At 46.3% G+C, this 15518-nt stretch overlaps 1 protein-coding gene across 1 annotated transcript in view; it reads right to left on the reverse strand.

Moving 5' to 3' along the window:
• Positions 1–1808: 1808 nt before the first annotated feature.
• PPM1E (protein phosphatase, Mg2+/Mn2+ dependent 1E) overlaps positions 1809–15518 on the reverse strand; it is a 65563-nt gene continuing 51853 nt past the window's right edge. The window contains exons 2-7 of the mRNA XM_071575174.1: positions 13681–13799; positions 8872–9071; positions 6982–7170; positions 6130–6273; positions 5752–5845; positions 1809–5488 (exon numbers count right to left, since the gene is read on the reverse strand). Coding sequence (XP_071431275.1) covers positions 4419–5488; positions 5752–5845; positions 6130–6273; positions 6982–7170; positions 8872–9071; positions 13681–13799 — 1816 coding nt within the window. The 3' untranslated portion in view covers positions 1809–4418. The remainder of the gene's footprint in view (positions 5489–5751; positions 5846–6129; positions 6274–6981; positions 7171–8871; positions 9072–13680; positions 13800–15518) is intronic.

The following is a 15518-nucleotide window of genomic DNA, read 5'->3' on the forward strand; positions in this document are numbered from 1 at the left end:
GCTGTGTGTTGATTACTGCACACAGCTCAATTAGTGCCATCAGGGAGCTCTGCCTCTTCAGCACTTGCACATGATTTACTCTTAATAAGAGGCCCAAGCTGAAGGAATTGGCTGATGAGGCACAGGGGCTGCCCTGGAGGTTGTGTCCAGCTGTTGAGGGAGGAGAGAGGAGCTGTTGGATTTGCTCACCTTATGGAGAACTCACTTGGAGTGGTTTGTAAAGAAGAGGTGGCAAAAAGGGCTTGGAAGACTTAATTTATCTTCTTGGGCTATTCCATCACAACCCTGTCCCTTTTGGGCTGTCAGAGAGCAGAGCTGGGCTGCGATGGACCTCGGGCAACCACAGGGAGGCAGGAGCTCCACAGTCAGTTCCTGTGATGTATCACACAAAGGAACCCCCTCTCACCACAGTAAATACATTGTTGCTCGCTGTCTTTGTTAGCTCTTAAATAACCAGACTATCTGAAGTGTGGTTTAAATTACTGTTTTATTAAGATATTGGTAAAACAGTTTTTCCTGTATAAACAGCTTTCATAAATAAAATATGGATGACTAATACATGGTTATAACTAAACTCGCGGGTGAACTGTAGAACAAGGTTGCAAATGGAAAGTCCCAACACTGGTACATGATTAGCTTTAATTTATTCACTTCATAAAGAACATGTTTCATGAACAAGGGCACTACAGAAAGGTCAACAGGAGCAGCCAGGAGCTGACCCCACGCCCAGCTGGCCACGAGCAGCAGAGCTGGGGGTGAGCTCAGCCACTGCCCCTGTTCTTGTCCAGAGGTGTCTTCTCGAGGGAAGGAGAGAAAACTGAACACGAGGCGAGTGCAACGTACAGGAGTTGTACGAGACCCTGACAGTGGGGGTTGTTTCTCTTTAATGCTGGCAGGTGCCCTCGCCCAGTTGCCAGGGCTGGAGAAGGATAAGGACATTGGAGCCAGAGGTCCTGTTAATGCTTCATTATTACTTATTGCACATGATACAAGGGTAGAAAGTTTTGTTCCTGTTGCACAAAGGGTGTGAATTAAAGAAAGATTGACCTAAATTACAGCCATGAACAAAGCTGCAGTATCCCCTTGGATGGCTTTGTTTATGTGACTGGTGCTGAGCGAGTAAGTTGTGCTAAAACAGCCCCTAATTTAGACCAATCTTTCTCGTTTTGCTTTCCCGCATAACATTGCTGGGGTCGGGAGGGTTCAGAGAGGAGACAGTGGACCTGAACTACAGCAGCCAAGTCTATACACACACAACTCCTCCTGCCTCATCTGCCCATGGGACAACGGTCTCACGACACACAGTGTTCCAAAAACAGGCGGAGTTTCTACGATGATGCACCACCATAAACGTGGCGTTAAAAGTCTGCTTTGACATTGTCCTTCAGCGTCACGAAGCGACCGAACTCAGGTACTGGATGGTTTGAAGTCGCAAGGACAATTGATGGCACTTCTAGGTAAAGAAAAGTTATATACATGTGTTTCCACCCACCTTTAGTGCAAATCGAATGGGTTAACAGCTCCCTGCTCTGGTGCTATTCTGCTCTCTGCACCGCACACATTCCTCAGAGTTGCACATGGAAAAGTACACAGGAAACTACCGGGATCTCGGGAATCCCGCCAGTCCTCACAGTGAAGAGCTTACGAGCAAGGTTGGAGCAGCTTCAGGCAAAACCAGCCTGGAGCCCTTTCCTCAAAACCAACACAACTGGAAACAAAAAATAAAGTCATGTTTTCACCGCTACCTCCTGGTTCTGCCACCACGGTTACCACGCCAACCGGAACGGATGGGGTTGTGTTAACGCGGGAAAGGGATACTTCAGCTCTTTATTGGAAAGATTTGTTATACAAATTTCACCACCACTAAAGATACACGATAAAAATACAAAACACAGGTCACAGACTGAATCTCAGTATCAACAGTTAATAAATACAATGAGATAGTTCTCTATTAGACTAAGATTTTACACTGTCACCAGATAGACAATCAAAGTACGAGATACAGAACACTTAGATACCGTTAGAGAGGGATTATTGCTTACGTCAGCAAGCAGCAAATAAGGGCACAGGAGTTTGAACTGAAGAGATCTACTTCCTATCACCAGTGGCATTAAGAGAAAAACACTGCATTTCACAAGCACTGCTTTTTGTCTAGTTGTAGAATCAAGAGCAGCATAATCAGACCAATAACCACTATTTTTAATATTATAGAACTTTAAAGGACTTACCTTACAAATGGTTCCTATCTACTCTATAAATACGCAGTTAGTGAAGAAATGAACACTTGCTCTATCTATACAATGGTTTTACCTGACCACACAGGAACTACAATGGTGGATTTTTTTCTCCTAGCAAGATAAATGGGATGAGTCGCAGAATCATCACTTATGAATCCACACTTAAAAAGCTAAATCCTTCCCAAAACAGCACACATGCAGTCCCGTGCTCTTCAACTGCTCCTGCAGACTGGGAAGAAGTTCTATCATCCGTAATGGGTTTCATTCTAAGTCACTCACATAAAGAATTGCACTTACACCACCTTTCTTCCCGGAACACGACAGTTGGCTAAAGATGGACTTCCAACGAGTCATTATTACTGTGAATAATTTAAAACAAAGGCACCACAGAGATGCCCCAGAGTTGCATATTTTACCATTTCACGGTTTCTCAAATTTCCTCGGTAAATCTGACTTGGAACTTGAGCTGCAGCTAAAGAGAACGTTGACAACAGCTAAGGCGGAATAAGATGACACAGATAAGAGCCAATGATCCCGTAAGATTAAAACAAAGTCTGAAAAAGATCAAAGGAATCTAAAGCCACACTCCAACTCCTGGTTACTCACAAAGCCTTTTGCTGTTCATCAGATTGCTTTTTAAAATAGTGCATCAAAGATAGAAGCAGCAGAAATTGGCAGAATTCAAGCTTGCCATCTTGTCGTGTTGAATAATCTCCTGACTACTTAATATTAAAATACTTTGCAAATTTTAGCTAAACACTAATACTGCTATTGATACTGCTAAAATGATATGAATGGTACACTAAGTGCCTATGAAGACTTACTTTATTCATACCCCTCCAATGTCTTACTGTAACAAAGGACAGTAACAGGATCTGGGTTTAGTGGAGCTGATGGGAATCGGCTGCTTATTTACGTCCCAATTAACGGCTCCCTGAGGGCGGAACATCCCCTGGGGAGCAGGGAGGGGCTGGTGGCCACTGCCAAACAGGGGCAGCTGACGTTCCTCACTGTCCCCCGGCCCCAGAGTGACCTGGAGCAGTGAATTCCACCCTGAAGCCCAAGATCAGCCCTGCTCATCCACATCCTCGGCATTTCCATCCACTCTGGATCACTCTGGCAGCCCCTGACAACACCCCACTGCAGCACTGAGGCTGCATCCCACCTTTCCTGCATGCTGCAAATCGACATTAAATGATGCCTTTTTCATCTAGAAATCATTAATGAAACCAAACAGTTAATCCAGTTGCTCCGGAACTCCAGAGCAACGGGCAGAGGGACAGAGTATTGTCCTGAACTCTCTATGGATTGGTTTCTTTTAAGACCTGAGATGAAGTTACAGTGGGAAGAGGTTGGCTCAAAGCATTAAGCACAATCATGTTCAACTAATGGAGAGCAGTTTCCTAAACTGAGAAACAAGAAAAATGCCACTAAAAGCACCAGAAAGATACGAAATTCCCTACACTGCACCTCCAGCCACAGGAGAACATGTTTTTTTAAACTACAAGAAAAGTTTCCTTCATAATCCGCATTTTATATTACATGGAAAAAATAAAAAAGGTAAATTATGAGTCTGTACCTCGATGGGAGTCTGAGACCAGAGCAGCAGGAGCTTAGTGTGTCCATTCCTAAGGTACCTGGTAAACCCTGTATGGCTTTTAGTCGTCTACCTGCACAAGTGGATGTGATTTTCTAATTCATCTTAACGCTCACCTGGAATGAACAGAAAGCAGAACACAAAGAACCCCCCCAAGCCTCGACTCTATGGAAACCTCCCCCCGCTTGAAAAAAAATTTGGCAGTTCTAAACCAGCTCGTTGTGTAAGTATTGCTCCACAGACATCTCTCAGGCAGGTGCAACCTTCTGCTTGTTTGAGGACTGTGCCCTGGCGGAGTCTGTCCACGTGAACCGGCTGTTTGGCCTTCCCTGGTGAATGTGGCTGGGTACCGTGTGTGCGGGCGGGCGGCTGCGGAACTGCTCAGGGCGGCACCACCAGCAAACTTTATTGAGATTGAGACAACTACATTTGTTAATTCCTAGGTCTATTTACACAGGGTTGGAGCTTTGCAGGGGACTGGAGTACAGTTCGGAAATGCCCACCTCTTTTCGCTCTCTGATGATGCCAGTTTTATTTTGGGAATGTCTGCTTTGGGAGTCTGACAGGGGAACACGAGGGGGTGGTTACATTTTACAGCATTGATGAAGGGATGGGTCTGGTATACAATTACTTTGTCTTCGCATCAAAAACATGCTCTCGCTGTAAGTGTTACGAGTGAGCAGCCTCTGCCACGGGGAGGGGCGGCCTGACAGCCTCCTGCTCCTGCGGCCCCGGACAGGGAAGGGCAGAGTGGATCCTTCCATGTGGGAAGGCTCGTGAGCCGAGAGTGGTGTGTGGAACTTTGGTTTGAGCCTGGATCCTCTTCGCCTCTTCCCGCTGCACAGCCAGAGGGGAAGGAACGTGGCTCGTTTTCCCAAGGATTTGAACAGTTCATCTTCCAGCCCAGAGAAGATGGGGGACAAACCCTTCACCCTGTAGATGCCCTGCCCTGCAGCACCTGAGCCCAGAGGAGTGTCGTGCTCCCCGGGATGGCTCTGGCTGCAGCCCGAGGCCGTGGTGCACTCTGGGGATTCGCTCTTCGCTGGGAAGCTGCTGATCAAATCTGCACTCTTTGGTATTCCAGGTCTAAACACTTGGACTGGTGGCAGACATTTGGCACTCTGAGGTGTACTAGTTTCTGTTTTTGTCAGGTCTAAATAGCCTTGATCATCAAACAGGTTAATGCTGGACCCTATGCTTAAGCTAGTTCTGTCGGTGAAGGAATCCACTCGTCCTTCATACCCTAAATCTGCAGGTGCTGAGCACTGGTGCTGCGGCCATGGCCGTTTGCAGTCTCCATGGTTCTCTTTGTCTTCTCCGTTGTCTTCTTGCCCACCTTGGAAAGAGTTCTCTGTCCAGTCCGACTCCTCGCTGACAGTGACGGCTGCGTTCATGTCCCTGAGAAATACCACGATGACAGTGATGTTGTCACTGGAACCGGCATCCCGGGCGGATGCCACTAATTTATGTGCTACCATGCTGCTGTCACCATTGTTCTCCTTGAGGTGGTCGGCCACCACCTTGACTGCCTCATCGGGGTTCACTGTGTCGTAGAAGCCGTCGCAGGCCAGAATGAGGTAGTCTTCAGAGCCATCCAGAACTGTGGAGGCAGAGTCTGCGTCCCCACAGATATATGGCTTGTGCTCAGCATCCCCTGGGGAAAAACAACACATAGACATGACTGTGGGTTTGCAGCCACAGCATCTAGAAGTCCTTTATTAACTCAGCGTGGAGTAAATGACTCTTACCCCAAGTTAAAGCAATTATTTGGGAATCATTCCCTCAAACTGTCAGGGAATAAGTAGAGGCTATTGCTCACAGGTCTATCTTCTGCTGTATTTCAAATTTCAATCACTAGAAAGTTAAAATTTTATAAAGGAAAACAAGTCTCAAAAAGGAATGGAAGCCCACTCTCACCAATAGCTCTGGAGACAGAGAGGCTCCCGTTCACCCTCCAGGCTCCAAACCAGACCACGCAGCCTCCCAGGGCCTCAATGCGCTTCTTCTCATCCTAAACAGCAACAGGAGAGTTGTTTGGACAGAGTGGTCACAGCTGCATCACACACACTGAACACTCCCATAAATATTTGTTTTGTCACAAACACTGCACGGGGGGGCTGCAGGGCCCCAGAGGTGAGACAAAAGGTTTGTACACAAATCCATGCTGACATCCAAACAAACTGGGATAACTGGAACATGCTGCACTGCTCTCAGAGACACTGGCATGGCAGCACTCACACAAAGCTGGTACCTTGGGAAACAGTGCCCAGGTGTGCTTAGACAGGCCATTCTCACCTCTCGATCTGGTTTGTGGGGTTTCATCAGCTCCACAGCTTGGCCTCTCCTCACCAGCATGACCTGGGAGTCCCCCAGCCAAGCCACGTGCAGCATATTCCCTCGGATGAAAGTCACCACCCCGGTGGTTCCGCAGCGCAGGCTCTGGACAGGGGGAAAAAGAGCATTTCCATTTCAAAGCATTTTCCTGCTTAACTCGAGGACAGAATACATTGACAGTGCAGTATAGAGCCTATTCCCAGGGAGGAACAGGCAGTGCTTTCCCTACGGCTATGGTTGCTCACTAACAGCCCCCAGAGCCAACCTGGCTGAATGTGAGTGATCGAATTTACCCTGTGACATCCCTGGAATGAGAACTGCCTGTCAGCAGCCAGCCCTGCTGGTGTCTGCTGTGTGACTGCCCTGGCTGCCTTCCTGTCATTGACAGACACACAGGCATGTTACTGAACTTGGAGGGAGGTTTATTTATGAGCATCCTGAGTTCTCTGCACTTAACTCATCCCTTACATGAGTTTAGGAGGGCTGTGACTCAGTTAGCCATTTATTCTTGCTTGCTGGAGACAAAAAAATTGTATGTCGTAGAAATGAGGTAAAAACCCCACCCCAAGGACAACTTCGTTAGCACATGGGCATGGCAATGGCAGCAGCCTCCTTTGAAAGGAACTGGGGGCTGTGAGAAGTGGAAGCTGGCATTTTATGGGAAACAAAGGAGCCCATCAGTGGGCACCAGCTCTACAGACAGCTCTGTGCTGACCTTGGCCTGTGCCCAGCACAGCACTTGGAGGACCCTGCTGACAAAGGCAGAATTTACAGGTCAATGCTTTGGCAGTCAAGGCCAGGGAAGTCACTCACCTCCCTGGCTGCCTTCTGGACAAAGCGCTCGTCGGTGACCCGGAAGGCTCGGCACAAAGCCTCGGCTGGGTCCTGCTGGAACATCTCCTGGTGGACCATGTTCACATGGAGGTGGATGGAGGCATAAATGGCAGCATCTACTCCCCCATGCCCATCAAACACTGCAAAATAAGCTTGTTCTTCTTGGTCCTGCCAACGGAAACACATTGTGAGAACACCTCAGGTGAAAGCAATGCAAACAGCCAACTGGATTGTCCCAAACCTTTGAACTTGGGATTTTTAGTGTCCTCACTAAATTGCACTTAGAGACAGAGTCTCCTCTGGAAAAACAAACCACCCTGACCATCTTCATTTGCATCAGTGGGAAATTTCCACCTTATTGCTGAATTGGACCTGCAAAGTGCAAGAGACACCCTGCCAGAATCTCCTCTGTAGGGCTCTCAGTGCTCCTTATGTCCCATTTGTTACAACTCAGTCACACAACTCAAATAGGAAGTGCTATTCTCATCAAATTGTGCAGGAGATTTTGTGACTGCAAAAACCACAGAGAGAGAACATCCAATACATGAAGTCAGCATCAAGACTGGAATCCACCAGGGATAAAATGCCAGTACAGTTAAAATGTGAAGCCAGACAGGCTCTGCTTTCATTCTTGTTTCTTAAATCTGAAACAGATCATCTGAGATGCCTGTGTTTGAAAAAAACCTGTATGTGCTCTCTCATCAGATAATTGTGATTACATTCACAAACCAAATACAGCAAAGTCACTCATCTTCAAGTCAGTTTTCTCAGCTTCCTCATATCTGTTCAGAGAAACAAAGCGGTACCAAGAGACAGCAACTCCTGTGCCTATTCACACACACAGCACCAACCCACTGACAGTGCCAATTCAACCTTGACAGCCAGCTCAATGCCTGGAATATTTGCACATTGTAATTTTTAGGTAATGGGCTTCAACATAAATTGGAATAAAAAAGCTGACAATTGACAGGCAAAGGAAACATCTGCCTCTGTTTGCCTTAATATCATTTAAAGGTAAGAATGTGGATGGGGCAGAAGATGGTTATTAAAGTGACAGGTTGTAATAAAGAAGAGATTATGCAGCAATTTGATCCTACAAGTAAAAGTCTTGCTATTTTCTTCTATTTGCTGTTCCTCAGTGTCCAGTTTTATGTCTCAAGGAAGAGCAAGTGTCTGACCAATGGCCACAAAAGGAAATCAGTGGAGTGGAATGACCCCAGTTTCACCAAACTATTCCTGCTGGTAGATCTTCATGTGAGCTGCACCCCATTGTCCTGTAAGTTTTGTGTTTGGTTTGGGATTTTTTTTTACTTTCTGTCCTTGCTCTTGCTTTTGGCTTCTTCCTCCCAAGAGGAAGGGTTGAAAAGCAGAACAGACACAGTCCCATTTGCCACTGGCTGCAATGATGGACTGTAAGGTTACCCCCTTTGTCTTTACCACTGGCAATGATCTACACCTGGGCATCCTCAGCCAGGGGGGCTCCAGCCTTGGCTTTTCTCATGGTGCTACAGTGCAGCAGTTCCTGCTCACAAGAGCAAGGCTGTTTTCTGCACGATGGCAGGTCAGTCCTTGAGCCACTGCAGGAGTGGCTGCATCAGGATGGGCCAGAACAAACTTTGCTTAGTCAGGTGACATTTCACCAGAAATCTGTGAAAGTGGCTGGTTTGTTGTAGGTACCCTGTGTAGAAGCTGCATGTCATGCTGTGGTTACACAACATCAACCGAACTAACTCAACACCAGGTGTGTCCCTGGACTGCCAACCCTCCTCAGGTCCATCCCATTCACCTCCTCAGCGAGGACAGCCCAGTTTCCCCAGAATGGAGACTGTTTATCACATGACCTGTGTCTCCCCTGTGAGCTGTGCTTACCTCGAGGTTGAAGAGCGTGTTGAAGTCTGGGATGCAGACGTGCTTGTCTTCCATCTTCCTGCGCATGTTCTTGATGGCGTGGATGGACGTCTCGTAGTAGCGGTGGGGCTTGGGCTGGAGGGGGAAATCTTTCACCCAGTTGCTGCAGATCTCATGCAGTTTGCTGAAAACCAGGCGGGCCAACTTCACTGTCTCGATCTCTGGGGAAGGCACAAACCACAAATGAAAGGCTGAGAGTGTTATTAATGGAAATTCGTTTTTCTTGCATACATTGCAAAGATGAAACAAAACCATTTTAGCCAAGCAGTTGAAATGGATGTCAGTAGGGAAATTCTGGGCTCTGATGCATGAAAAGAGGAAGCCAAACTCACCATAATCAGCATTCATCAGTAAGCAGCTCATTGTTTGTTTGTCTTTTTAACTTAAGCATTTCCCTGTGCCTTTGGGGAGCTCATTTGCAGCATCAGAAAAAAAGGAAAAGCAAGTACTTTTCCCTCAGCATCCAATCCCCCGGTGTTCCTGTGCCCAGGGTGGTGCAGCTCTAACAAGGACTTGTCATGGCACAGAGTGCCACGTACAAACCCCACCATCCATAACAATGAGATGTTGGTTTGGGACCCGTTCTCTATTCTAAACACCATTTCACTGCAGAGCCGAGGCAGTACAGTGGAAGTAATCTACAGAAATTAGCAGCATTACTTCAAGGTGTTTGGCAGTGCACATTTTAGCAGTGCACAGCTCAGGTGCCTTCCTAGTTATTTCCAGATTTCTTATCATTTCCATATTCCTGCTGATGGAGTGTCAAAAGAATCTGCATGAGCAAATGAGAAAAATATAAAGGTCTCAAGTTTAAGAAAATGCTGAACTGTCACTCCTGAGAAATAGTAATTTTAAAATGTGAAAACTCAGGTGCTTGACATTTGTTCTGAAATTCAGGGCAGGAAAACAGGAAGTAATCAGAGCTGAACACATCAAAATCTCTTTGTTCATGATCATTCACCAAAGCCAGAAACCTTCAGAGCTGAACAGCAGCAATTCATGAGTGCCAATCACTCCTGGAAGAGGAGGGGCTCCAATATAGGGAGGAGAGGGGAGAGTTACAGCATCTCTCAGTTCTCAGGAATTCTGTGAAGAGCTAAAAGCAGCATCTGCTCATTTCTGTCCTATGCCTTCACAAGGTGGGGGCTACAGTGACCAGGGGGCCAAGATCTTTAGGAACAAGATACTGTTGTTTATGAGTTGGTTCAAGTTTGATCTGCAAGAGCAGCCATTGAGCTGGAAATACACTGTACATATGACCAAAAGGAATCTTAGCTTCTTGATCCCACAGCTCTAAAACCAAGTGGTGGAAATCCAGTGACTGGGTCACCCCACCACTGCCACAGTAACGGGTACTGGTTCCTCCCACCGCCCGTCCCACTCTCACCAATGCCACCAGAAACCTCTTTGCTGGGGAAGATATTTACAGCCTGGTGTGTTCAAATTACATGTTCCAGAGGGAAGCCCCCAGACTTGCTCTCCCATTTCTGGGCAGAGAAGGGAAGTGGGGTGCATGTCGATGTTCATGTGAAGGGCACGTGGCTGTTACACCTCACAGTGTCACTCTGAAGGGGAACAGGAGCAAACCCATTGGCTGAGCTGAGATCCTCAACACCCCTCCCAGTGGGAATAAGCAAAGTGTCGGCATCATCAATAATTGCTCTTGAGGTTAAAAGAGGAGAAGTGCCCACAATGGTTAAACCACCCCCTCACAGCTGGAAATTACTCATCAATTGGTAATGTTGCTGCCCTGAGCCAGAGCTGACTCAGCTGTCATCGTGGTTGTGTCATGGAGAATTTAATTTCCCTCCTGCTGCTCCACAATCCCCAAGGTTGGAAATGGTGCTTAACTGCACCACAGCTAGTGGGAAATCCAGCTCAGGCACTATTGTTCCCAAAGACTGACTGAGGGCAAAATCAGGGTAGAAAGAATACTGGAAATTAGGACCTGCTTTTTAGTTCTGTATTTTATGACCTTTCTTGGTAACACGGACAGTGTGACAGCAGAGGTCAGAACCACATTTGTAGACATGTCCTCAAACCAATGACCAAGGTTGTCCTTAATCTAGAACTCCAGTTTCTGACTAGTCAATGGTCTCTGTGTCTTGGCCGTAGCAATCCCATCTCCCAGTGCATGGAATGACTGGAGAACGGGATGATGTGATTTGCTTTGTGACATCTGCTGGATATTTTAGATATTTTAGGTATCACCACCAGTCCCACTATCCAGCCTCCTTTGGTGATTCCTTAACAATGTCAAACTTCCATGTGATTATCTTACTCCACCAAAAAACCCAAACCTAAATGACCTTAACCTGACCTTTCAAAAAAGAAATCCAACATCCTTCAGTTCTCATGGAAGCTCTTGCTCCTCTCCAGTGCAATTGGAAGAGAAGAGTCAGCCATGGCCTGTGACTCAGATTCTGTTCTGGATATTCAAAACACATGGTCACCTCAAAGATAACAGACCCATATTCTTGCATTCCTACATTTTTTGACTCAAAACAGGTTTGTTTTTTTTCATTTAAGATCTGCACTCTTCTTTCAGGAAGCTTCTAATTTTCTTTCCATCAGCACACCAATAACTGCTTTTACCACCCCTAAATCAGTGACATGATTTGTCACATTGCAATTCTCAGAGTGAAATGTGCCACTAAGGAAATTTGAAATAGCTTTTTTTTCTTCTAGCAAATTCAAACTTGAGGCAAATCAGGTAAATGTCTTCTTGTATTACACAGAATAAAACTCTTTCTGGGTTCATAAGAAACACTGACAGAAGTGGATATTAAAACCAGCCAGCTAAATTCAGCTTGGTTCACATTCTGCAGCACAAACAGCTTTAGGGTACAGTGAACTCTGAGCACAAAACTTCAAGATGTAGAAATCCCATTTTTATCACCTGCTACAGTTTCCTCTGTTTTCTTTCAAGGCATAAAAGTCTCCCTGTGTGGTACCATCAAGGGCAGGTCTCCTCTACCTACATACCTTTCTACCTACTCAAAGGGCTCCTCTTGGCAGGTTCTCTAGGGTGGAGTTTTGCAATGAAATCTTCAGCCCTGCATGATTCCCCCAGTTTTGCTGTGGTTTTCTAGGGCAAACTTTGCATCGCCCTGTGATGAAGCTCCGGTGGAGCCCTGGCACAGCCTGCCCAGAGAAGCTGTGGCTGCCCCATCCCTGGGAGTGTCCCAGGCCAGGCTGGATGAACTCTGGAGCAACCTGGGATAGCAAGTGGCACCCCTGCCCATGGCAGGGGGTGGAACTGGCCCTTAATGTCCCTTCCAACCCAAACCATTCTGTGACTGTCATTCTGTCATCACTTGAGCTCACGTTCTGAGAAATTACCATTTATGGTGCATTATTTGAAACTGCAGTGTGTGTATGAAATAGTTGCTTTACTACAGGCCAGAAGGGGTTCTCTCTCTTTTTCTCCCCTTTATCTTCACAATTTAACACATTACATTGCATCAGTAAAGGTGTATTTTGTTTCCAAGTGGCTTCATTCTGACAATTCACCTCACCAAACTGCATCTGGAGCACTATTCTTAGTGCCTGCTCCAGTCTGTTCCCATCTCAATCTGTGTTTGCATCTGTCTTACAGACTCAGATATATTTGAATGGCAATTTCTGGTAGGTGTGAGGGTTTTGTGTTTTTTTTTTTTCTTTTCTTTTTCCTTTTTATTGTTGAGTTCTTTAGATATTCTGTGTGGAGGCTTAGTCAACATTTCCTTGGAGACTGTCAAATATTTATGCACATCTCAGAGATCTCAATTTGAAATTAATGAAGGCTGCTCAGTCAGAACAATGACAAATCTATTCCATTTACCTGCTCAACAGGAGGAGGCAGCAATACCTACAGAAAGGGAACCCAGAGCATGTTTTTCTGTTTCTCAGGTTTCCAAAGGCCTCTGGGGAATGCAGCTGAATCTTCCTTTTTGAAGAGTCAGATTTATAGATCCTCTTTATCCCCAGAATAATTTACTTTTTTAATCAAAAAAGGAGGGAATGGACAAAGTGGTTTGGTGACTGTATTTTCAAGATCAAATGACAGAATTCCTGTCAATACATAGGAGAAACATTGTCCTTTGTTGTAATGAGCAACCCAGCAATTTTTCAAGGTTATTTAGGCCAGCAGAGACCTGCAATGATTTAGGGTGCATGACCTTGAGCTGGATGCTGCAAAAATCTTCTTAGCCAACACAGATAAATGAGAAAAAGGAATTTTTTTCCCTTTTAATCATGAAATCTCTTTATACTATCTTTTGCTAAAACTATATACAAAATTTCAAGCAGTAGTAAAAATTATATTGGCTGAAATAATTCAGAATTAAATTATCTCTTCCCACATATATTTGACTTTGCTCCAAGGATGAGGGAGGACAACTGGCACTTGCCAGCAGAACCACAGTCTAAAGTGCTGATAAAGAAACTCAGGGCCATCAGATACAGTCATGAAGGTGCACTTAAAAGAAAGGGAGTTATTTCAAAGGTAAGAAAGTTTTGACTAAGAAATTAGTCACTGGCCCTATCAGGAGTGGTAGGGAATTCTCCATTAATCTTTTTACATCAAGAGGGGATATTCCTCTACCAGAAATTCAGTCCAACTTCATTTAGCTGGCTGGTGGGAGGAACTAATTTGAGGAGAATGTAGTGGAATTCAGGTGCCCAGACCAGCTGGATGAGCAGTCAATGCTGACCTTAAGGACCTATCCAATGTCCCCAGAGCGCAGTGTGAGTGGCAGCCCCAGCCCTGCGGCCACCAGAGGGACTTACGTATGATCCCATCCGCGTTGTCCACGTGCTTTGGCAGGAAGTGAGCCGAGAGATCGCTCTGCAGAACTTCATCTGACGCTGCCCTGGCTAAAGCGGCGGCCAAAAACGAAGGGCAGTTACTGGAAAAGAAAAAGAGAAGCACAAAAAGATATTTTAACCTGATGGTCCATTTCATAACCTCTATTTAAATGCTTCTCAAATCTAGACTTGAACCCCCTGCAGAGCCTGCCATGCAACTCTGGCTTACTGCACATTTTCTACATGTGCATTACATAATTATCTTTAGCCCATTCTGTTCAGTTTCTCCCAAGAACTGGAGTCAGGATTCCAAAGGATAGAAGTCCTCAGGTTTCAAAGTGTCCAAAGCCTCTCCAAGGGGCACTGAAAGTTAAGGCTAAGCCATAGGAGGCATGAAGTTGATGTGCATAAAGTTAAAAAGCTCCTGTGTGAATGACCTCTGTCCAGAGTGAAGTGGCTTTAACTCACTGCAGCTTAATTAAGCCTGGTATCTCCAAAGGTTAATTAATCTGTAGCAAACCAAGGCCACTTTAATGTACATTCTCTCATTTATGAGGAGCTTAATACCTCCTAATTTATGTAGGACTTAGTATTTCCCATAGGTCAGCCTGAACTTCTCCAGTTGTCTCCTGACACAGCCTGAAACTTCCAGTTTCCATAGATACCATCAGGGTAACAATGTCCTCCACAAGATCTGCCTCCTGCCACAGAGACAGGTGAGCCAATTTCAACCCCAGAAACTCCATCAACAACAACAAAATTCCATGTCAGAAGTCCAGGGAACAGGCAATGAACATACACATTTTCTGAACCTATTCCACCTGCTTGTGCCCAGTAAGTCTGTTGGGATGTTTTTAGCATGGCTGGAGAGGGGATATTAATTAGACACATCATTCCAGCCAAATCCAGAGCAGAAAAACTTCTACACACTGAACTGGACTTGTCAGGCATTGTTCTGGAGCCTGAGGAGCACATGGTGACTGTCACTTGCATTGATGTCTGGTTCAGTGCCCAGGAAAAGCCAGCGGCCTCCCAAACTGTCCTCATGCTGTAGCTTCACAAGGAATCAGAATTCCAGGGAAAAAAAGGCAGGTTTGCCACACTGGGGATGTTTTGAAAAGCCATTTTACCATAAAGTTTTCCAGATTCTTGATGCCAATTGCTGCTACAAAGAGTCAGGTTATGCAACAGATTTAGAATATGCCCTCATTGCTTACCATTCAACATATCTATAAGCGATTTAAGTATAAGATTAGCAATAAACAGCTTTGCCCCACCCTGTCATGAGCCCAACTCCGGTCCCTGCAGTCCCGCAGAGCCACTCACACCACGTTACCGCGCCGGGTAAGAGCCTTTCCTGGAATTAGAGTCGAGCGTTGGGAGCGCAGCCCCTCCAGCCTCACTGCCGGGGAATGCCCTGGCCAGGGAGGCTCTGCCCAGCACCACAGGCGGCTCTGCCCAGCACCACAGGCGGCTCTGCCCAGCACCACAGGCGGCTTTGCCCAGCACCGCAGGAGGCTCTGCCCAGCACCGCAGGAGGCTCTGCCCAGCACCGCAGGAGGCTCTGATCCCATTCACCCACAGCAGTGCCCGGAGGGACAGCGATCAGCGGGAGCGAACACGCCGGCACCGCCGCCACTCTGCACGTGTAGGAGATGATTCCCTGGCTTGTCTTTTCTGCCTTTGTTAAGCTCCAAAAGAGCAGGTTTTCCATGTCTGTTATTAGCTCCAGGACTCCAGAGTGGTGATACTGGATACTGGTCATGGATTCCCATGCTACAAAACAGGGCAGAGACTGTGATGCCTGGCACAGAACAGTT

This window comes from Pithys albifrons, chromosome 21, assembly GCF_047495875.1.
Source record: "Pithys albifrons albifrons isolate INPA30051 chromosome 21, PitAlb_v1, whole genome shotgun sequence".
NCBI lineage: Eukaryota > Metazoa > Chordata > Aves > Passeriformes > Thamnophilidae > Pithys > Pithys albifrons.